We start from the raw sequence: 23900 nt of genomic DNA, 5'->3' as shown, positions 1-23900 counted from the left end.
GTTGCTCTAGGCTAGTTTGTAACAGCAGATGGCGCTCTAGGCTAGTTTGTAACAGCAGATGGCGCTCTAGGCTAGTTTGTAACAGCAGATGGCGCTCTAAGCTAGTTCTTAACAGCAGATGGCGCTCTATAGTTTGTAACAGCAGATGTTGCTCTAGGCTAGTTTGTAACAGCAGATGGTGCTCTAGGCTAGTTTGTAACAGCAGATGGCGCTCTAGGCTAGTTCTTAACAGCAGATGGCGCTCTAGGCTAGTTCTTAACAGCAGATGGCGCTCTAGGCTAGTTTGTAACAGCAGATGGTGCTCTAAGCTAGTTCTTAACAGCAGATGGCGCTCTAGGCTAGTTTGTAACAGCAGATGGCGCTCTAGGCTAGTTTGTAACAGCAGATGGCGCTCTAGGCTAGTTTGTAACAGCAGATGGCGCTCTAGGCTAGTTTGTAACAGCAGATGGCGCTCTAGGCTAGTTTGTAACAGCAGATGGCGCTCTAGGCTAGTTTGTAACAGCAGATGGCGCTCTAGGCTAGTTTGTAACAGCAGATGGCGCTCTAAGCTAGTTCTTAACAGCAGATGGCGCTCTAGGCTAGTTTGTAACAGCAGATGGCGCTCTAGGCTAGTTTGTAACAGCAGATGGCGCTCTAGGCTAGTTCGTAACAGCAGATGGCGCTCTAGGCTAGTTCGTAACAGCAGATGTTGCTCTAGGCTAGTTTGTAACAGCAGATGGCGCTTTAGGCTAGTTTGTAACAGCAGATGGCGCTCTAGGCTAGTTCGTAACAGCAGATGGCGCTCTAGGCTAGTTCTTAACAGCAGATGGCGCTCTAGGCTAGTTTGTAACAGCAGATGGCGCTCTAGGCTAGTTTGTAACAGCAGATGGTGCTCTAAGCTAGTTCTTAACAGCAGATGGCGCTCTAGGCTAGTTTGTAACAGCAGATGGCGCTCTAGGCTAGTTTGTAACAGCAGATGGCGCTCTAGGCTAGTTTGTAACAGCAGATGTTGCTCTAGGCTAGCGTTTAACAGCAGATGGCGCTCTAGGCTAGTTTTAAACAGCAGATGTTGCTCTAGGCTAGTTTGTAACAGCAGATGGCGCTCTAAGCTAGTTTGTAACAACAGATGGCGCTCTAGGCTAGTTCTTAACAGCAGATGGCGCTCTAAGCTAGTTTGTAACAGCAGATGGCGCTCTAGGCTAGTTTGTAACAGCAGATGTTGCTCTAGGCTAGTTTGTAACAGCAGATGGCGCTCTAGGCTAGTTTGTAACAGCAGATGACGCTCTAAGCTAGTTCTTAACAGCAGATGGCGCTCTAAGCTAGTTCTTAACAGCAGATGGCGCTCTAGGCTAGTTTGTAACAGCAGATGTTGCTCTAGGCTAGTTTGTAACTGCAGATGGCGCTCTAGGCTAGTTTGTAACAGCAGATGGCGCTCTAGGCTAGTTCTTAACAGCAGATGGCGCTCTAGGCTAGTTTGTAACAGCAGATGGTGCTCTAAGCTAGTTCTTAACAGCAGATGGCGCTCTAGGCTAGTTTGTAACAGCAGATGGCGCTCTAAGCTAGTTCTTAACAGCAGATGGCGCTCTAGGCTAGTTTGTAACAGCAGATGGCGCTCTAGGCTAGTTTGTAACAGCAGATGGCGCTCTAGGCTAGTTTGTAACAGCAGATGGCGCTCTAAGCTAGTTTGTAACAGCAGATGGCGCTCTAGACTAGTTCTTAACAGCAGATGGCGCTCTAAGCTATTTTGTAACAGCAGATGGCGCTCTAGGCTAGTTTGTAACAGCAGATGGCGCTCTAGGCTAGTTTGTAACAGCAGATGGCGCTCTAGGCTAGTTTGTAACAGCAGATGGCGCTCTAGGCTAGTTCGTAACAGCAGATGGCGCTTTAGGCTAGTTTGTAACAGCAGATGGCGCTCTAGGCTAGTTCTTAACAGCAGATGGCGCTCTAGGCTAGTTCTTAACAGCAGATGGCGCTCTAGGCTAGTTTGTAACAGCAGATGGCGCTCTAGGCTAGTTTGTAACAGCAGATGGTGCTCTAAGCTAGTTCTTAACAGCAGATGGCGCTCTAGGCTAGTTTGTAACAGCAGATGGCGCTCTAGGCTAGTTTGTAACAGCAGATGGCGCTCTAGGCTAGTTTGTAACAGCAGATGGCGCTCTAGGCTAGTTTGTAACAGCAGATGGCGCTCTAAGCTAGTTTGTAACAGCAGATGGCGCTCTAGGCTAGTTCTTAACAGCAGATGGCGCTCTAAGCTAGTTTGTAACAGCAGATGGCGCTCTAGGCTAGTTTGTAACAGCAGATGGCGCTCTAGGCTAGTTTGTAACAGCAGATGGCGCTCTAGGCTAGTTTGTAACAGCAGATGGCGCTCTAGGCTAGTTTGTAACAGCAGATGGCGCTCTAGGCTCTGTGGCGCTCTAGGCTAGTTTGTAACAGCAGATGGCGCTCTAGGCTAGTTTGTAACAGCAGATGGCGCTCTAGGCTAGTTTGTAACAGCAGATGTTGCTCTAGGCTAGTTTGTAACAGCAGATGGCGCTCTAGGCTAGTTTGTAACAGCAGATGGCGCTCTAGGCTAGTTCTTAACAGCAGATGGCGCTCTAGGCTAGTTCTTAACAGCAGATGGCGCTCTAGGCTAGTTTGTAACAGCAGATGGCGCTCTAGGCTAGTTTGTAACAGCAGATGGTGCTCTAAGCTAGTTCTTAACAGCAGATGGCGCTCTAAGCTAGTTTGTAACAGCAGATGGCGCTCTAGGCTAGTTTGTAACAGCAGATGGCGCTCTAGGCTAGTTTGTAACAGCAGATGGCGCTCTAGGCTAGTTCTTAACAGCAGATGGCGCTCTAGGCTAGTTTGTAACAGCAGATGGCGCTCTAGGCTAGTTTGTAACAGCAGATGGCGCTCTAGGCTAGTTTGTAACAGCAGATGGCGCTCTAGGCTAGTTCTTAACAGCAGATGGCGCTCTAGGCTAGTTTGTAACAGCAGATGGCGCTCTAGGCTAGTTTGTAACAGCAGATGGCGCTCTAGGCTAGTTCTTAACAGCAGATGGCGCTCTAGGCTAGTTTGTAACAGCAGATGGCGCTCTAGGCTAGTTTGTAACAGCAGATGGTGCTCTAAGCTAGTTCTTAACAGCAGATGGCGCTCTAAGCTAGTTTGTAACAGCAGATGGCGCTCTAGGCTAGTTTGTAACAGCAGATGGCGCTCTAGGCTAGTTTGTAACAGCAGATGGCGCTCTAGGCTAGTTCTTAACAGCAGATGACGCTCTAGGCTAGTTTGTAACAGCAGATGGTGCTCTAAGCTAGTTCTTAACAGCAGATGGCGCTCTAAGCTAGTTTGTAACAGCAGATGGCGCTCTAGGCTAGTTCTTAACAGCAGATGGCGCTCTAGGCTAGTTTGTAACAGCAGATGGTGCTCTAAGCTAGTTCTTAACAGCAGATGGCGCTCTAGGCTAGTTTGTAACAGCAGATGGCGCTCTAGGCTAGTTTGTAACAGCAGATGGCGCTCTAGGCTAGTGCTAGTTTGTAACAGCAGATGGCGCTCTAGGCTAGTTTGTAACAGCAGATGGCGCTCTAGGCTAGTTTGTAACAGCAGATGGCGCTCTAGGCTAGTTTGTAACAGCAGATGGCGCTCTAGGCTAGTTCTTAACAGCAGATGGCGCTCTAGGCTAGTTTGTAACAGCAGATGGCGCTCTAGGCTAGTTTGTAACAGCAGATGGCGCTCTAGGCTAGTTTGTAACAGCAGATGGCGCTCTAAGCTAGTTTGTAACAGCAGATGGCGCTCTAGACTAGTTCTTAACAGCAGATGGCGCTCTAAGCTATTTTGTAACAGCAGATGGCGCTCTAGGCTAGTTTGTAACAGCAGATGGCGCTCTAGGCTAGTTTGTAACAGCAGATGGCGCTCTAGGCTAGTTTGTAACAGCAGATGGCGCTCTAGGCTAGTTCGTAACAGCAGATGGCGCTTTAGGCTAGTTTGTAACAGCAGATGGCGCTCTAGGCTAGTTCTTAACAGCAGATGGCGCTCTAGGCTAGTTCTTAACAGCAGATGGCGCTCTAGGCTAGTTTGTAACAGCAGATGGCGCTCTAGGCTAGTTTGTAACAGCAGATGGTGCTCTAAGCTAGTTCTTAACAGCAGATGGCGCTCTAGGCTAGTTTGTAACAGCAGATGGCGCTCTAGGCTAGTTTGTAACAGCAGATGGCGCTCTAGGCTAGTTTGTAACAGCAGATGGCGCTCTAGGCTAGTTTGTAACAGCAGATGGCGCTCTAAGCTAGTTTGTAACAGCAGATGGCGCTCTAGGCTAGTTCTTAACAGCAGATGGCGCTCTAAGCTAGTTTGTAACAGCAGATGGCGCTCTAGGCTAGTTTGTAACAGCAGATGGCGCTCTAGGCTAGTTTGTAACAGCAGATGGCGCTCTAGGCTAGTTTGTAACAGCAGATGGCGCTCTAGGCTAGTTTGTAACAGCAGATGGCGCTCTAGGCTCTGTGGCGCTCTAGGCTAGTTTGTAACAGCAGATGGCGCTCTAGGCTAGTTTGTAACAGCAGATGGCGCTCTAGGCTAGTTTGTAACAGCAGATGTTGCTCTAGGCTAGTTTGTAACAGCAGATGGCGCTCTAGGCTAGTTTGTAACAGCAGATGGCGCTCTAGGCTAGTTCTTAACAGCAGATGGCGCTCTAGGCTAGTTCTTAACAGCAGATGGCGCTCTAGGCTAGTTTGTAACAGCAGATGGCGCTCTAGGCTAGTTTGTAACAGCAGATGGTGCTCTAAGCTAGTTCTTAACAGCAGATGGCGCTCTAAGCTAGTTTGTAACAGCAGATGGCGCTCTAGGCTAGTTTGTAACAGCAGATGGCGCTCTAGGCTAGTTTGTAACAGCAGATGGCGCTCTAGGCTAGTTCTTAACAGCAGATGGCGCTCTAGGCTAGTTTGTAACAGCAGATGGCGCTCTAGGCTAGTTTGTAACAGCAGATGGCGCTCTAGGCTAGTTTGTAACAGCAGATGGCGCTCTAGGCTAGTTCTTAACAGCAGATGGCGCTCTAGGCTAGTTTGTAACAGCAGATGGCGCTCTAGGCTAGTTTGTAACAGCAGATGGCGCTCTAGGCTAGTTCTTAACAGCAGATGGCGCTCTAGGCTAGTTTGTAACAGCAGATGGCGCTCTAGGCTAGTTTGTAACAGCAGATGGTGCTCTAAGCTAGTTCTTAACAGCAGATGGCGCTCTAAGCTAGTTTGTAACAGCAGATGGCGCTCTAGGCTAGTTTGTAACAGCAGATGGCGCTCTAGGCTAGTTTGTAACAGCAGATGGCGCTCTAGGCTAGTTCTTAACAGCAGATGACGCTCTAGGCTAGTTTGTAACAGCAGATGGTGCTCTAAGCTAGTTCTTAACAGCAGATGGCGCTCTAAGCTAGTTTGTAACAGCAGATGGCGCTCTAGGCTAGTTCTTAACAGCAGATGGCGCTCTAGGCTAGTTTGTAACAGCAGATGGTGCTCTAAGCTAGTTCTTAACAGCAGATGGCGCTCTAGGCTAGTTTGTAACAGCAGATGGCGCTCTAGGCTAGTTTGTAACAGCAGATGGCGCTCTAGGCTAGTGCTAGTTTGTAACAGCAGATGGCGCTCTAGGCTAGTTTGTAACAGCAGATGGCGCTCTAGGCTAGTTTGTAACAGCAGATGGCGCTCTAGGCTAGTTTGTAACAGCAGATGGCGCTCTAGGCTAGTTCTTAACAGCAGATGGCGCTCTAGGCTAGTTTGTAACAGCAGATGGCGCACTAAGCTAGTTCTTAAGAATCGCGATGCATTCATCCTCAAACGTGTGTGTGTGTGTGCGTGTGCGTGTGCGTGTGCGTGTGTGAGACCTTGAGCTGCTCCTCTCGCCGCGGGTCCAGGGGTTTCTTGTAGAGAAGCTGGAGATAGTCTTTGTCTCGGTTGAGTTCGCTTTGAGCTCGCGCCTCCTCGGCTCCAGCGAAACCCTCCAGCAAGCTAGTCTTTAGCGCGCTAATGTCCCCGTGAAGAGACTGCGTACAACAGATCAACACGGTCAATCACACAACAGACAACTACTGTGACACCTACAGTTCTTCATCATTCACAGTATTCCTGCGCCCCATGATGCTTTGCACGAGTTATGGGTGTAACTTCCGTTAAGCTGTAAACAATCAGTGAAAGGCTCGCTCTATGAACACGATAATATGTAAAAAAAAAAAAAAAGAAAAAAGAAAGTGTACTCACCTTTCAAACATTGAACATTAAAGGGATATTTAAAATATCTTTCCACAGCAATCGGACGGTTAAACATCACTATAGTAATATATATATCTGTATTATGTAACATATGTTGCCTTAATCAAAAATGTTCATTAACTTCAGCATTACTTGATACTATTTCAAAGTGATTTCCGTCATTTTGACTGATTGTAAATTGTATTTGCCTGTGAAAACAAACCTGGAAAGAGACGCGGATTTGAGGAGAAAAACGAGAGATTCTTTGAGCTTAAATCAAGACTAAGAAAAATGTGACTTAAAAAAAATAACAAAATAATAATAAATTCTCCTTTTTGGGGTCCGAAAAAGAAAGAAGGGCATCAGAACAACGCCAGGGTGAGTAAATGATGTAATTGTGACTTTAGGGTGCGCTGTCCCTTTAAGTGTGTGCTGTACCTCCGTGGTTTCTTTGATCTCCAGTGTGAAGGCATGGAAGTTCTCCGAGTCTTTCCTCAGGACTTTCATGTCGTCTGTGCTTCCCACCCGGAAATCAGCATTCCTGCAGCGGCTCTTCAGATCGTCCAGCTCCTTCTGAAAGTGAGCGATCTAGGCAGAGAACAGGGCGGCGTCAACACGACCGGCCAATCAGACGTGAGCATGTGAACATGTGATGACTGACTCTACCTCCTCCATTATTCCCGTCATGACGGGGTCCGCTTCCTTCTTCTGCTGGAGCTGTTTCTCCAGGGCTTTCACAGACACAGCCTGCCATGCAAACACACACCGGTCAGATCAGTCTACATGACGACACAAGATCGGGAGCCAATAACATGTCTCCACAATCTTCTTTCACAGACAGATGTTAGTGTCGCGCTGCAGAGCTCAGTCTATGGCTGGTGTTTGATTATCATCTCTATCATGGATACGCTCGCAGGACACTGATGTTCTTCGGCATCACGAAAGTTTATTTTCATGCTTTTTAAACCATTGCCAGTGCAGAAACACAGGGTGTTGCCATGCAGTCACTACGGTGTTCTGAGTGAACGTGAAAACACATGTGCAGTGTTTCCCCTAGGTTTACAGGTTTGGGGGGGGGGGTTGGTTGGTTTGTTTGGGGAAAATTGACACAGACACTATCTATCTATCTATCTATCTATCTATCTATCTATCTATCTATCTATCTATCTATCTGTCACATAAATTGTCTGGGAGGGTAATGGTTTGTAAAAGTTAAAAAATGTTAACATAAGATATCTCTTTAAAAAAATAAATAAACATATTTAAATCTTTTTAAAATTGACTTTTGCAAATAACCTTTGTTAAATTTATAGAAGTATTTGTTAATATTAATGGACCAGAGCTTAAATAGTTTTATTTTTTAACTACCAACTAAAAAAAGATTTATAAATACTAACAAATATATTGGTCATTCATTGTTCGTTAATGTTAGTTAATACATATATATGACAAACAAATTTTAAAAGGGCTTTTTTATGAGAAGTTTTTATTTCTATGATGCATTTATTGGAGAGAATAATCCTGTCAGACGCACCACTGCTGTGAACGCGCGTTCACGTAAACACAATTTAAACAATGTATTATTCAATGCATTACTTCTATATAATTATATATTAAATTGTTCAAGCAAGTGGTAAAATATTTAACCATGTACTTATATTAAAATCTTTTGTATTTAAATTTTAATACAATAAATCTTGCATGTCACAAAGAACTTGTTTTTCCACCTCCACGAATGAGACGAGTGTTGTTCATTATGTCGCCTTGTTGAGGTAAATTGTAGTTTTCCTTGCTTTAACTCAGTCTTAAAGTGAAAAAAGTAGTAATTAATTAAATAAATTTATGGTGAGATTACTACATTTTATTTAATTAATCGCACTTATGGTGAAATTACTACATTTTCAGGTCAATCGGTATTCATTTTGATCACGAAACATGCACTGTCACTTTAATTCAGCGTTTGCAGCACAGCAGAAATAGACTCGGTGCGGAAACGATCTCTGCACTGCTGTATACGCACCGCAACTGGAACGGATCGATCATCGACGGACTGCATCCGCGTACAGTGTACGGGAAAAAAAATACTCACCGCAAACGAAATATATGTGAACCGGGCGTTAGACTTGGAGCAGGAGAGCTACTCCGGCTGCTACTCGCAGTAGAGCGAGTGTTGCCATCTTCAGTTCAGCGACATATTTCCCGCCGCGCGCTCTCTGTCCGCTAGTGCTCAACTGTATGTGACGCAAGTGTTTGTTTGTGTGTGAGTGTGCGCACTCATTGGGATAATTGTAAACGCGCAAACACAGACAGAAAAGACATGCCATCGTGGAAATAAGATAAACAACATATTACTTAAGGGCCATGTAGTTTTTTTTTATATAAAATAACAAATTGTAATCTGGCGCTATAAAGAAAATCAAATCAAATTTACTTGACCTCCAAGGGGGGGCGGGGGGAGCCGTTAGGAGGGCGGGGCGCCCCCCTTATATAATGGTAGGGGAAACACTGCATGTGTATCAGTATATTGGATCCGTGCGTCAGGTCTTAAAGTGACAGTAGCCTAATAAACCTGCTGCCGTCTGTGTCATTAATGTTAATCAAACTACAAAAAGACAGAAAATCACTCACTGCTCTCGACTGAATGACTTTTGTGGCTTTAACAACAATCAATGTATATTTAATTAATGCAGTGAAGACTATGGAGTTTTATTTTTACTAGTGCTGGTCAGCGATTAATCGCATCTAAAATAAGTTTGTTTACATAATATATGTGTGTGTACTGTATAATTATTTTGTATATGTAAATACACACACATGCATGTATATATTTAAGAAATGCATGTATATACTGTATATATACACACATTCATATATATTTATATTATATATTTATAAATATAAATATTTTATATATAAATAATTTTCTTAAAGGGACACTTCACCCATTTGCATTAAGCTTTGCATTGTTAGAAACCCAGTCATACTATTGAATGGTCGTGCAACACTCTCTCATTTTCCCCTGAGATGGGAGAAATCTGTTATTTACCTCTTACACTTCCTCCTACAATGACGCAAAAATCGTCATTTTGCGTCATTGTAGGAGGAAGTGTTACAGGGGGGGATTTCTGTTAAGACTACAGACACTAGTTTCTCATCTTTCCCAGGGTGGGGCGCGCTCACGCTACAGACCTATTACAGATCAGTGGGTGGGACTTTACTCTCTGAAACTGAAAGCAATATCCTCCATCTTGTTTGTAGCTAAGCTAACAGGCGCTGTGGAGACAGATGTAAAGTTATGACAATAGCGGAGGAGAGTGCTCAATATGATATAGAAGAAGAGGATTTCGGAAGTCTGATGCTTGAATCAGGTGTTTGTGGCTACCTTTACAAGCCGCATTATAGCGAAGAGCAGCCGAGGCAGAGAAGACCTTCCTGCCGCGGACGAGGAGCCCGGACTGGCTCGAGTTAGGGCGGACTGGTGGCGCCGGTGATCTCACAATGCAGCTACGAACCGCTACGAACACAGAGATAGAGTCCGTCTGCGGCAAAGAATTTCAACGATGACAATTTCTCCTGGACGAAATCTCTGAATCAGACGAGGACACGGACGTTTGTGTTGAGAACTAGTTTCGCACCGCATATGTTCTGACTGAACATCCAGGTACCATGCAATAATTCACCTTTTCGAAAGAAATACAAACGAGGAGTAATGCACTAATGAGTTCGCCAACTAACTAGACATTTTGTGTGAATGTGAAATGAATTTCAAGCTCTGGTAGTAGCTAGCCTTGTAGACGGAAGAGTGATTTCTCTTATAGGCAGATATGCGCTTTCTGGATTAGTGGGAGTGGCTTGCGGAGCTGTGCAATGTGGTGCATTGTGGGAGTTGTTGTCTTTCATACAAATGCGTTCTGAAGTTATTTTTTGTCTTTTCTCGGTCACGAAGGCACCAAATTCAAAAATTATTTTACATTTCGACTACATATATGACCCACTTTAAATAAAAAACAATGTTCAAATGGGTGAAATGACCCTTTAAACATATACAACATGCATGTGTATTTATATATACAAAATAATTATACAGTACACACATATATATATATTATGTAAACACAATCTTTTATTTTGGATGCGATTAATCGCTGTCCAGCACTGATTTTTACACAGAAAAACTGTCGCAGAAAAATTTAAAGCAGTTTATTACATTTGTTTCTCAGCTTATATTGAATTTATCTGAGTGTTTGTAATTTGCCATCTCTTAGTACTAAATTGAGTTCTGTTTCGCTGCTTATTGCGCTATAACAGTCAAACACACACACAATAATGTCAAAATGCCGGCGAGTATTCACGTAAACACGTTATGTTTTAACGTAAACAGTTGAGAAAGAAAACGCCTGTGTAATAGTATATAGGATCCGTGCATCAGGTCTTAAAGTGACAGTAGCCTAATAAACCTGCTCCAAATGATGAGAGGATATTAAAAACCACTAGCCACAGTGACTGGTGAGCAGAGACGTGAATGTCGAGGCCTGTTTGGTGCTGTACCTGCGCAGGAGTGACGACTGAGGCTGGTTTCTGCAGAGCGGCTGGAGGAGCGGCGCTGCGGGACAACGCTGAAACACATCAACATCATCATCATCATCATCACCATCATCATCATCATCAGGGCTGGGTAAAAAATATCGATTTCTTGATTTTAATCGATCCTCATTTTTACGAACCGATATCGATTCTTAAATCCCAGGAATCGATTAGTCGTCCTGTTTTCAGTTGATGAATGAATGAAACATTGTAGTGCGCATCCCATCCAATAAATCGCAATAATCTTTGTGCTTTGTTATTATTGATATGAAACAAAGTCTCAGATTTTAAATGACATCCATTTTCTTGTGAAATTCAAAAACATAAATAGTGTTTTGTCGCTGTGGCGTGAGATCGCTCTGGCTCAGCTCTAGAGAAGCGCATGATCTTCTCTTCCGCCTTAATAACACCAGTTACAGCGCGAGATAAACTTGAATGAGCTTCTGAAAGTGTGTTAAAGATGGAGTACAACTTATCGAAATCCGTATCATGTGACATGGAATCGCTCAGTGTTTCAACCGTGGAAAGACGTCAGTAAAACAGCTTGTAAACAAATGTCATGTAACGTCACATTTACCTCAGAAAAGCCATATCCAGTGACCATAAACTCGTCAGTCAGCGAGAAATATTAACTCTAGAGAGGAGCATTCTGCTAAATATACGCACCATATTACATATTCATTATCATTTTTAATGTTCTTACATTTTTAATGCATGTTTGAATAAATCTAGCAGGTTTTTATGATAGCCACCATTTAAATGTTTATATTTCATATGACTTTATTATTATACACATAAATAAAAGTGTATTTTAAGTGTTTGCATACAAATCAGTTAATTTTTACCTTCAATATTATAGTAGGCTAATGAAGGCTAGGCTACCACTGACTCCCATAGTTTACAGCATTAATGAAGAGATTTGTTTTCCTTGAGAAAATTTGCCAAGTATTGTACCTGATATCCAAAATAATCAATATTGAATCGAATCGGAATCGAATCGTGAAATTTGTATCAATACCCAGCCCTACTCATCATCATCATCATCATCATCATCATCTGATTTAATGGCTCCAGGTGCCTCATTTATAAAGACATTCACAGAATGATCCAACATGTGAAAGTATGACAAGTTCGTTTAAAGGATTTTTTAAAGTGCTCATATGCATAAAAACATTGCTAAATGCATCACACTTTATTAACAGTTTATCTTAAATTCAAGCACAAAGCGCATCATATCCAGCTCAAGGAAATGTAAATCAGCAGTTCTCTATGTGAATATACAGTAAAGTGTAATTTATTCCTGTGATCAAAGCTGAATGTTCAGCATCATTACTCCAGTCTTCAGTGTCACATGATCCTTCAGAAATCACTCTAATATGAGGATTTAAATTCCCATTCAAACGTTAATAATTAAAAAAGAACATTAATACTTTTATGCATTAATGCAAGGATGCATTCATTGATCAACAGTAGAGACACTGATTATGTAACAAAAGATTATATTTAATGTTGTTCTTTTGGACTTTCTATATATTAATTTCAGTGACAATTATAACAAAGCAAGTGCTCATTTGTGTATTAAAGCATACTGTGCAAGTCTATTTATCAATGCATTTTAATAAACAATGTCTGATTATTTTAATTTCTGGTATATGAGAGCACAGAAAGCTTGAACATGCTCTTCACATTGCACATTTATTTTTTAAATATTAAATATTTGACTATTTATGTCCTAATTTACTACTAAATATTGCACTGTTTTTATTCTTGCATTGTCTATTCTAGTTTTTATTGCTATCATGCTATTTTTATTGAGGTAGCTGCTTAGACACACACCCTAGTTTCACCCTAGGACCTTAGGGTTCGTACAGATACGGTAAAAAGAAATTCCAGGACTTTTCAAGCACTACTTTTTTGGTTGTCAAGGACTACAATCAGAGATCGCACTTATCAAACAATATCTTTAGGATTTTTTAAGGATTTTTAAAACTAAAATTACAGATGTAAGGCATCCAAAATACAACTTGCAACGTATTTAATAATATATTAAATACAAAGTTTATGATGGCTATTATTGTCCAATAAATAATATTTTACAATATAATGTTAGTGTACTTTGTATGGATGGGGGTTTATCAGACGGACAGCAGTGTTAATTTTACGTGAAAAGATTGTATTTGTGTTTTTTCGATTTTTTTTTTATTTCATATACATTGTATTTAAATAAATAAAGCACTTTTCAAGTACCTCTTCATAAATATGGCTGTTTTCAAGGGTTTTCCAGGATCTTAAATATCAAAAAGTCAAATTCAAGTAGTTTAAGCAGCTTGTATGAACCCTGTTAGTACTTAGTTTTGTTCCTTCATGTAAAAATGTGTCTGGAATGACAATAAAAGAGCCTTGAACATCAGTTTGTGTCTTCATAGATCCCGATGTTATAAACGAGGAGCTGGGAATGTGAGTGTGTACCTGCAGGAACGGTTGGTTTGAGCGCGGGTCCCGTCGGACCGATGACCTCCACGGCTGTGGGTTTGGGTGTCGAGGTCAAAGAGAACGGCTGGGCAGGAGTCGGGACCGACGTCATGGTGTCCACCGCCGAAAACCTGCCGCAAAACAAATGTTCATTTAATCATTCAGGATTATCCAGGAAATTAAATATTGAGATCAGGCCAAGCGGTAACCTTCAGTCCTCTAACCCTAACCCTCGAAACCAACACTGAAGAGACTTAAACTGCAGTTCATCCACTGGCCATTAGAGGCCGGCTACAGACGAGAGTCAATCCCATAATCCCCCATGTTCAAATGTCCAACTTTACAGCAGAAACACATGTTTACAGTCTGGTGCAAAAAGTGGCTTTGGTCTATATCGCTAATGTTGTCCTTCATGACGACTGTGAGAGGGTGAATTATTTTATAACTCATCCGTTTAAATTATATTAAGCCTAAAAGTTGTGCATAATTAAGGGCGTGGCCACTTGAGTGACAGGTGGATTGCCGCTGATGTCACTACTAGCTGTTTGTCTGTTAGCGTTAGCGTCACGTCAGCTAATCTGCCTCACTGCACATGTTCGTTTATCCAGGAGCGTCGGTGGCGCCAGCTAAGATGGCGACGGCCGGCTCCGCCCACTTTGAGCTTAAGAAACGCTTTTCAGAAACACTACAGGTGACGTGACGCACACTACGAACATACTTTATGGATCAGGCACTCACCTGTCGGTGAGGTTCATCCTGACGGCAGGCGTTGCAGGCTCCGCCGGGGCTTTGGGGCCGCTGATGATGGGAGAAACAGCAGGAAGATGCTGAGGAGGAGCGGAGGAAGAGAAGGAGAAGGCAGAAGCGTCGGAGGAGGAGGAGGGGGGTTTGGGAGCAGTAAAGGAGAAGCCAGCCGAGCTGGAGCCGAGAGAGAAGCCTGAGGGAGCGCCGGATCCCAGAGGAGGAAGAGAGAACGAGAAACCAGAGGAGGACGGATAAGGGGGAGGGGCTGAGGCTGGGGGCGGGGCTGTGAAGGCTGGGGGCGGGGCTGTGAAAGATGATGAGGCTGGGGGCGGGGCTGTGAAAGATGATGAGGCTGCTGGGGGCGGGGCTGTGAAGGATGATGAGGCTGGGGGCGGGGCTGTGAAAGATGATGAGGCTGTGAAAGATGATGAAGCTGGGGGCGGGGCTGTGAAGGTTGATGAGGCTGGGGGCGGGGCTGTGAAGGCTGGGGGTGGGGCTGTGAAGGTTGATGAGGCTGGGGGCGGGGCTGTGAAAGATGATGAGGCTGTGAAAGAGGATGAAGCTGGGGGCGGGGCTGTGAAGGCTGGGGGCGGGGCTGTGAAGGATGATGAGGTTGGGGCTGTAAATGCTGGGGGCGGGGCTGTGAATGATAATGAGGCTGGGGGCGGGGCTGTGCCAGGAGGTGCGGAGAACGATGGGAAGATGGAGGATGGTGCAGAAACAGGAGCAGCAGAGGAAACCGACTCTGAAACAAAAGATTTAAAAGAGATTTAAAGTGTTACAACTGAAATAAATCAATCAACATTAGGGCTGTCAAATAAAAATGTAAATTTCTAAAATTCTTCGAATGAAAAAGGCGCGCAAGACATGATGACGTAACTGACGCGGTGTGTTTTTGTTAGCTTGTCCAGTACAGCAGGTGTGGCTGCGTTGTTAATGTGAAAAATGGCGGGAAAGGCTCTTCCTGCTGACGACCAACAATATGTAGATGTAGTGAGTAGAAGTGGATTGTTTTCCATTTAAAAATTTGAATTGAGCTTTTCATCCGTTTTGACAGCCCTAATCAACATCAGAGCAGCCTGTAGGTTTGATTGAGAGCTCAGTAAAGGCCCTGATATACTTCAAACGAACGAACTGGTGTGAAGTCATTCAGAACAAAATCAGGCCAAGACGAAGTTTGGAAAAGTTCGCTCCAGCTGGGAAACACCTCTGAACTACTATCGAGCGCAACAGTCGGTTCTGGAAGTAAAAACTCCATTCATTTTCTCCATAAGGAAATTCATTTTACGCTTAAAAGTCGACGGCCCTACTGTGAGCTACGACGACGTCAATCGACGGAATATGCATTTGTTCAAGTCATCATCCTGCTTTGTTTTAACTTCTGTTTAAGATAATCATGTTTAACACCTGATTTCATGGTGAAAAACTACATTACCCATGAGGCTGTACAAAAATTCCGCTAATCAGAGCACTTCTGCGAGCAAACCGCACCAAAACAGCTTGAAACTGAGTGTAATAGAGATTGTGTGAGTCCGATTTTTATAAACTTTTTAGTTTGAAATCAAAGTTTGTAATGTGATTCTCCTTGAAGCTGATTGCTTTGGTTCAAAAATGACGATTTAACGAAGACAACAAATGGAAAAAATACTTCCGAAATCAATGCAGCTGAAAAAAAAAAAAGTGGGCGGGCACTAACGCACTATTGGTCCATGTGCCGATTACATAATAAGTGGGTGTAGCTCTGAAGCTCCGCCTTCTTTGAGCTGTAAATCCTCTCTGGTTAATTTCTTCTGTTCAGTCTGTCGAGCTGCTTTATAGTAGAAACTGAACTTGTAATTCTAATTGAAACGACGCTGACACTGTTTCTAATATTTGTTGTGCGTTTATTTTGTTATTGAGAGGAAAGCGCACAGCACATATTTACCAAGCGGCAACCTTCCTCTCTCTAGAATCAACACTGAAGAGATTAAACTGCAGTTCATCCACTGGCCACTAGAGGCCGGCTGCAGAAGAGATTCAATCCCATAATCCCTCATGTTCAAATGCCCAACTTTACAGCAGAAACACATGTTTACAGTCTGGTGCAAAAAGTGGTTTTGGTCCATATCGCTAATTCTGCTCTTCATGACGACTGTGAGGGGGTGAATGTTTTTATAACTCATCCGTTTAAATTATATTAAGCCTTAAAGTTGTGCATAATTAAGGGCGTGGCCACTTGAGTGACAGGTGGATTGCCGCTGATGTCACTACTAGCCGTTTGTCTGTTAGCGTTAGTGTCACGTCACCTCAGCTAATCCGCCTCACTGCACATTTTCGTTTATCCGGGAGTGACGCGCGGCCAAGATAGCGACGGCCGGCTCCGCCCACTTTGGGCTTCAGAAACTCTACGGGTGACGTCACGCACACTACGAACATATTTTTTCACAGTCTATGATATTTAATTGTGGACTTCGTCGGGATATCGCAGCAAAGGTATTTCACAAAAGCTTCACCCCTAAGTGAAGAATGAGAAAGCTTTGTCGTGAGTATATCAGGCCTTCAGCGAGTGGTGTGTGTGAGGTCTTACGGGCGGCAGGCGCTCTCTCTCCGTCCTCGGGCAGCGGGGCCGCAGATACGCTCAGCTGTTTCGCCCCGGCGTTGAGGTTCAGTAAAGAGAACGGACACAGAACTCCATCTGTAGACAGCAGCATCAGCGTCGGTGCCGGAGGCAAACGCTTCTCATCCGCTGAGGACCACAGGAACAAAACATTTTACAGCAGACAAACCAGAACCGGTGACAACACTATAGGGGCTTTCGCACCGGATAGTTCTAGGAACGAGCCACAAGGATGTTTCCCCGAAAACTAATGGTTCCCTTAGGAATGTTTCCTGATCTATGTATCTATTGTATTTTCCAATCTATGATCAAATCTATGCATATATCGAATTGAAATTTGATATATAATCGAGAATCAAACAGCAGACACTGTTAGTCCCAGTCGAGCGGGAGTTTAGTTTAAATTATACACGCCTCATAACTGCGCTAATTTAATCTATTATATACATTTTTTAAAACCCATGTACATGTAACAAGGAAACTGTAAAATAAAGTATAACCTAAAAATGAAATGGCGATATATCTTATAAAACCATGACTGAGATGTTCTCAGAGCGGTTTGGGTCACAGTAAATGTCTCTCCAACTCGTGCATTTTAGAGCACAAACACAGAGGAACAGTCATGCGAGTCGACAGGCATCACCCTCCGGAGCTCTTACACAGCTGAATGTCCTCCTGGCTGGTGTAGTCGATGGCCACGCCCACAGGGAGTGTGTCCTCGTTGTTCTCGGTGACGGGAAGCTCCGCTCGACTGGCGTCTTCCAGCAACCACAGCTCCCAGTTCACCTGCACACACACATCACATCACATGACAAAAATGGGAGAAAGCACATCTTGTGTTTTTCGCCTCATGTTTGCATGCCAACAGGGGGACTTTAAGTTATGACAGTTTAATAAGCCGTCTTTTGGGCTGTGTGTTTACCTTGTCCTCTTGTTTGGCGATGATGCTAACTTCAATAGCAGCGGCGGACGCGGCCAACACCAGATCCCTGCGCAGGACAAATCAGTTTCATTCATTTATTCATCGACTCCAGTGACGTGTGTGACATAACTGGTGTGTGTGACACAGCTCGTGTGTGTGTGTGCCCAGCCTCACCAGTCCTCGATGTGGCACAGGTAGTAGTGATGCTGCCTCTCGGTGCAGGTGCCGTACACCAGATCGTTGAAGTTCAGATAGCGCTCGCCTCTTTTCTCGTCCTTTTTCTGACACACACAAACACACACACACAATGAATATTTTTTTCTTACACAAACTCACCGCTTCACTTCAGAAGGCCTTTATTAACCCCCGGAGCCTGTGGAGTTCGTTTATGACGGATGGATGCATGTTTTTGAGCTTCAAACTGTTGCTTGCAATTCAGTGCCATTATAAAGCTGAGGACATTTATTAATATAACTCTGATTGTGTTCGTCTGAAAGAAGAGTGTCATACACACCTAGGATGAGTTGAGGGCTAATTTATATTTGAAAGGGAACTACTCCTTTAAAACAACCATCATGATGTTATCGTAGACGATTATATCGCACACCCCATGCCGTGTCTGAAAGCTGTTGCAGTGTGTGTGTGTGTGTGTGTGTGTGTGTGTGTGTGTGTGTGTGAGAGAGAGAGTAACTCACGGGTAAGGACACCACCACGAGCTCGGGGGGCGTCTCCAGAGAGCCGTCAGCCGCTGCGTACGCCACCGCGAAGTTAAACGTGCTCAGCCACAACACGTCCAGCACTGCGACACACAGGGAGAGGGGATGAGCGAAGATCGGGAGTGAAGGATTAGCTATCGTTAATAAATATGTTGCTGTATCAAAAAAGCTTGATGATTAATGTCTGAAAATTATCTAAAGCATTGCAATTGTACTTTTGTACTGTAAAATATAAATGTTCTTATATTTTTATTAAACAGCTAAAATATTCTTGATTTTTTTATTTTACTGTAAAATATTATAATAGTAATATTTATTTTATTTTGTTTTGTTCAATATTTGTATTTATTAGTAACAGTTTAGTATTTATAATAATAACAACGATAATAATTATTAATATATGATAATTATTGAAATGCAGTTCGATTATTTCCCCAAATCATGATGCCCAATATGGAAGGCATTTTCTGCCAAAATTAAACAAATCAATTAAATGATAAAGATGAAAACGAAAACCAGATTAATCATTTCATTAAAGAAACCCGTATGCGAAATATGTGACAAAATTGAGAACGAAATTAAATGACTTCATTTTCACGGTGACAGTGCATCATCCCAGTCAGATTGAAAAATAAAATGCAATTGGTGATGTCACGTTTCATTTTCATTACAATCTCGATGCAAGACTGCCAATATTAAATTACAAAGGCAAACGTGAAACAGAAACTGCAAATACAGTTTTTACGCAGCTCTTTATTAACGCTCACGCAATAATAGTGACACAATTCAAAGTCAAGTGTAAAGTTTAGTTGTCATTTTAGTTCCTCTTTTATTTCACAGTTTTAGTTTTCATTTCATTTTCAGAGACAACCTGTATGCAAATTCTATGTTAATGAGTGTGTGTGTGTGGGGGGGGGATTATTCAAGTAATGGACCTAACCCTCATTCACACGGGGCGTCGACGACGACAACGCTTTACGGAAGGCGTGTCTCTAGCACCATTGCTTGAATAAGCCCCACCCACTCATTAACATAGAATTTGCATATATAGAAAATGCCTTCCATAGCCCAATGATGTTCACAACATTTTCATTACACAATTCACAGATGCTGTACAGAAGGACAGTGAGTCTGAGCTGTCGTACCTTTGACGGGATGATCCTGGCTGTAGAAGCTGGGACACGGGATCACCTTTTTAGCCTGTAAGGTCTGAGACACACACACACACACACACACACACACACACACACACACACACACACACACACACACACACACACACACACACACACACACACACACACACACACACACACACACACACACGGCATGACACGAGACACGGGATTAAAGCCCCCTTCACACCAATGATAACCAGAACTATAAATAACTGTGAATGATAACTGTTGATAATCACTCCAGCTCTATGAGAAGTCCACACCACAACTATAACCATTAAAGGGTTCGTACAGACACTGCAAAATGAAACTCCAGGACTCTTCAAGCACTACTTTTGGGGTTTTCAGGAACTACAGTCAGAGATCGCGCTTATCAAACAATATCTTTTGGATTCTTCAAGGATTTTTAAAACTCAAATTACAGACATAAGGCATTCAAAATACAACGCATTTATTATATTAAATACAAAGTTTATAATGGCTATTATTGTTCAATAAATAATATTTTGTATTATAATGTTGGCGTACTTTGTATCGAGAAAAGGATTAATGGGGGTTTATCACACATATTGATAATTAGTATATCTTATATACTATACGGCGCTCGATCTTAAATATCTTGTTTATCAGTATTAGTGTTAAAAATAACATACAATATATATATATTTTTTTTTATATTGTATTTAAATAAGTTAAGCACTTTATAAAGTAGCTCTTCATAAATATGGCTGTTTTCAAGGGTTACATTTTAAAAAGTCAAACTCAATCCTTTAAAGCTTCAGTAGGTAACTTTTGTAAAAATGTATTTTTTACATATTTATTAAAACTGTCATTATGTCCTGACAGTAGAATATGAGACAGATAATCTGTGAAAAAATCAAGCCCCTCAGGCTCCTCCCAGTGGTCCTATTGCCATTTGCAGAAATACACCGCTCCCGGTAAGAAACAACCAATCAGAGCCAGGAGGAGTGTCTTAGGAGTGTCAATCATGCTCGTGTGAGCGCTGATCACCCCCCTCTCCTGCACAGCGCGTGCGGCCATTCAAAATCAATACTGCCGTTGTGCCGCAGCTGTGCTAATGATGGATAAACAATCCAAACTGCCAATTCCTCGTGTGACACCAGCTCATAAAATAACGGATAAACGGAAAAAGACAGATGAGAGATGAAAAAAAAAATCCAAAAAGAAAGAATTTGATAGAGTCCGAAATAAAACGAGGGTCGGAGCGGCTTTTCAGAGGTGGAGGGAGCTACGTGTCCTGAAAGGATTTAAAACCGATGCCGAGTTAGCCACATTTCTGCTTGACAAGTAAGTATCCCTGCTTGATTTGTTTCATTTTTTAAGAACTACACAACTAAGATAATTTCAAAACAGGCCTGACAAATTATGTATGGCATGATTTCTTGTAGATTTCAGGGTTGTGCTTTGCATATAACATCAACACCAACCAAACATCCAAAAATAATGTACTAGCAAACCTTATTTAGCATTACATATCACCAGAATAATTTTCAGGTCAACGTTTTCTAAAAACTCCCTACTGCAGCTTTATAACTAGCTGGTTAGCGAATCAAAAAAAAAAATATTTTTAACTTTACCAATATCGATATGCTAGCTTGATAGTGAGTAGGCTACTAAAATACATCTTATTTGTTTATATTCATAATGATAAAGTTAGATTTTTTTATTACATGTGATTCTGACATGATGTCACTGCATGCACTGCGCTCTCTGCTCGTCTCAGGTAAATAATACGTCCTCCACCTCAGCGGTCGCGCGTTCATGTGTTTTGGGGGCGTGGCTTTGGAAGGAGCCCAGAAGGGAGAGGGTGGACTGAATGGAAATAATGAGCTCTCTTTAAAACAGTCGTGAGAGGTCTACATACACTCGATTTTTATCATTTCTTTTTCAGAATACTTACATTTAAATTATGTATTGATATATACATAAAGTTTAAACACATTTGAAAAAGAAGTTTTTTAGACCATTCCTACCTACAGCAGCTTTAAGCAGCGAGTGTATGAACCCTGCAATAACAACCATTTTTTCCAGCTGATGAACGATCAGCCAATCAGAACACATCCTGCTTTAAAGAGCGCAAGCATCTAAAGCGATCTTATAATAAACAGAACGATGTTGTGTGTCGGTGTGGACGCTGATATAGTTATCGCTCCTGGAGTGAACGGGCCTGATGACGAGTGAACATCTGTGCATCATGAACTCACAGGGGTGAACTGAACTACGGTGGCGTCCTGTTTCCCAGCAGACACTTGCTTTCCTTTGGGACTCCAGCAAACTGCAGTGCAAGAGAGAGAGAGAGAGAGAGGGACAAGCGGACACATTTAGGAATCAGCAGCGTTCACACGGATACTGTCAAATAAAATTAAAGGACTTTAAGCACTACTTTTTTTTTGGGGTGTTCAAGGACTTCAATCAGAGATCGCACACATCGAAACAATGTCTTTATTATCTTTCAAATTCTAAAAAAGTAAAAGGATAAATAAAAATATACGGTAACATGAAGTGTTATGTTTTTATTACTTTAGAATGCGGCATTTCTCTCTACACACACCGCGGGTCTCCTTACATCGACATGTTTCTACGGTGGCCCTGAACGGACAAACACATTTCGTCACTGTTGTTCTTCGTGTAAAGAAGCTTCAGCTAAAGTCAGCGAATAAAACACTGACACAATGATGAACAAGTCACAATAATATTCACAATAACATCGTTTTACTGAATAATTAAGTAAACAATTTCTTAATTTATCTTTGTAAATAATCCTCATTGTTTAACTGCTACTCTCTGCTGTCTCAGACGACGACATCACTTCCTGTCGGCCACCGTAACTTCTGTTGGGTGCAGTTCACAACCTCACCACTAGATGCGCTAAACATCACACACTGCACCTTTAAGCAGCTTGTTAGAAAAAAATTTAAGTTAGCCCATGATTTACTCTCCCTCAACTCATCCTAGGTGTATATGACATTCTTCTTTCAGACGAACACAATCAGAGTTATATTAATAAATGTCCTGGCTCTTCCAAGCTTTATAATGGCAATGAATGGACATTTATGTTTTGAAGTCCATAAAAGCGCATCTGTCCATCATAAAAATGGCCATCTGCCGGAAGCTAGTTATTTTACTTTAGAGGTTTTAAATATGACGGATAGATGCACTTCACTTTATGATGGAAAGATGCACTTTTATGATGGATAGATGCACTTTTATGATGGACAGATGCACTTTTATGATGGACAGATGCACTTTTATGCTGATAGATGCACTTTTGTCATGGATAGATGCACTTTTGTCATGGATAGATGCACTTTTATCATGGATAGATGCACTTTTATGATGGATAGATGCACTTATCTTGGAAAGATGCACTTTTATGATGGACAGATGCACTTTTATGATGGATAGATGCACTTTTATGATGGACAGATGCACTTTTATCATGGATAGATGCACTTTTATGATGGATAGATGCACTTATCTTGGAAAGATGCACATTTATGATGGATAGATGCACTTATCTTGGACAGATGCACTTTTATGACGGATAGATGCACTTTATGACGGACAGATGCACTTTATGACGGACAGATGCACTTTATGACGGACAGATGCACTTTATGACGGACAGATGCACTTTTATGACGGACAGATGCACTTTTATGACGGACAGATGCACTTTATGACGGACAGATGCACTTTATGACGGACAGATGCACTTTTATGACGGACAGATGCACTTTTATGACGGACAGATGCACTTTTATGACGGACAGATGCACTTTTATGACGGACAGATGCACTTTATGACGGACAGATGACGGACAGATGCACTTTATGACGGAAAGATGCACTATTATGATGGACAGATGCACTTTATGACGGATAGATGCACTATTATGATGGACAGATGCACTTTATGACGGATAGATGCACTTTATGATGGACAGATGCACTTTTATGATGGATAGATGCACTTTATGACGGATAGATGCACTTTATGATGGACAGATGCACTTTTATGATGGACAGATGCACTTTATGACGGATAGATGCACTTTATGATGGACAGATGCACTTTTATGATGGACAGATGCACTTTATGACGGAAAGATTCACTATTATGACGGACAGATGCACTTTATGACGGATAGATGCACTTTATGATGGACAGATGCACTTTTATGATGGATAGATGCACTTTATGACGGAAAGATTCACTATTATGACGGACAGATGCACTTTATGACGGATAGATGCACTTTATGACGGAAAGATTCACTATTATGACGGACAGATGCACTTTATGACGGATAGATGCACTTTATGACGGAAAGATTCACTATTATGACGGACAGATGCACTTTATGACGGATAGATGCACTTTATGATGGACAGATGCACTTTTATGATGGACAGATGCACTTTATGACGGAAAGATTCACTATTATGATGGACAGATGCACTTTATGACGGATAGATGCACTTTATGATGGACAG

General features: G+C 42.3%; 1 protein-coding gene across 3 annotated transcripts in view; it reads right to left on the bottom strand.

Moving 5' to 3' along the window:
* nup214 (nucleoporin 214) overlaps positions 1-23900 on the bottom strand; it is an 84034-nt gene that overhangs the window by 53864 nt on the left and 6270 nt on the right. For all 3 annotated transcript variants that reach the window (XM_081367011.1, XM_081367012.1, XM_081367013.1), the window contains 13 exons: positions 21608-21678; positions 19350-19413; positions 18184-18287; positions 17663-17769; positions 17489-17555; positions 17226-17352; positions 16537-16695; positions 13965-14715; positions 13224-13357; positions 10719-10786; positions 6837-6917; positions 6609-6758; positions 5807-5965 (listed from right to left, as the gene is read on the bottom strand). In XM_081367011.1, the coding sequence (XP_081223137.1) occupies positions 5807-5965; positions 6609-6758; positions 6837-6917; positions 10719-10786; positions 13224-13357; positions 13965-14715; positions 16537-16695; positions 17226-17352; positions 17489-17555; positions 17663-17769; positions 18184-18287; positions 19350-19413; positions 21608-21678 (2042 nt within the window). The remainder of the gene's footprint in view (positions 1-5806; positions 5966-6608; positions 6759-6836; positions 6918-10718; positions 10787-13223; positions 13358-13964; positions 14716-16536; positions 16696-17225; positions 17353-17488; positions 17556-17662; positions 17770-18183; positions 18288-19349; positions 19414-21607; positions 21679-23900) is intronic.

The sequence above is a fragment of the Scardinius erythrophthalmus genome (assembly GCF_964197995.2).
Source record: "Scardinius erythrophthalmus genome assembly, chromosome: 5".
NCBI lineage: Eukaryota > Metazoa > Chordata > Actinopteri > Cypriniformes > Leuciscidae > Scardinius > Scardinius erythrophthalmus.
The sequence above is the reverse complement of the archived record's forward strand: the minus strand, read 5'-3'. Positions and strand labels throughout refer to the sequence as shown.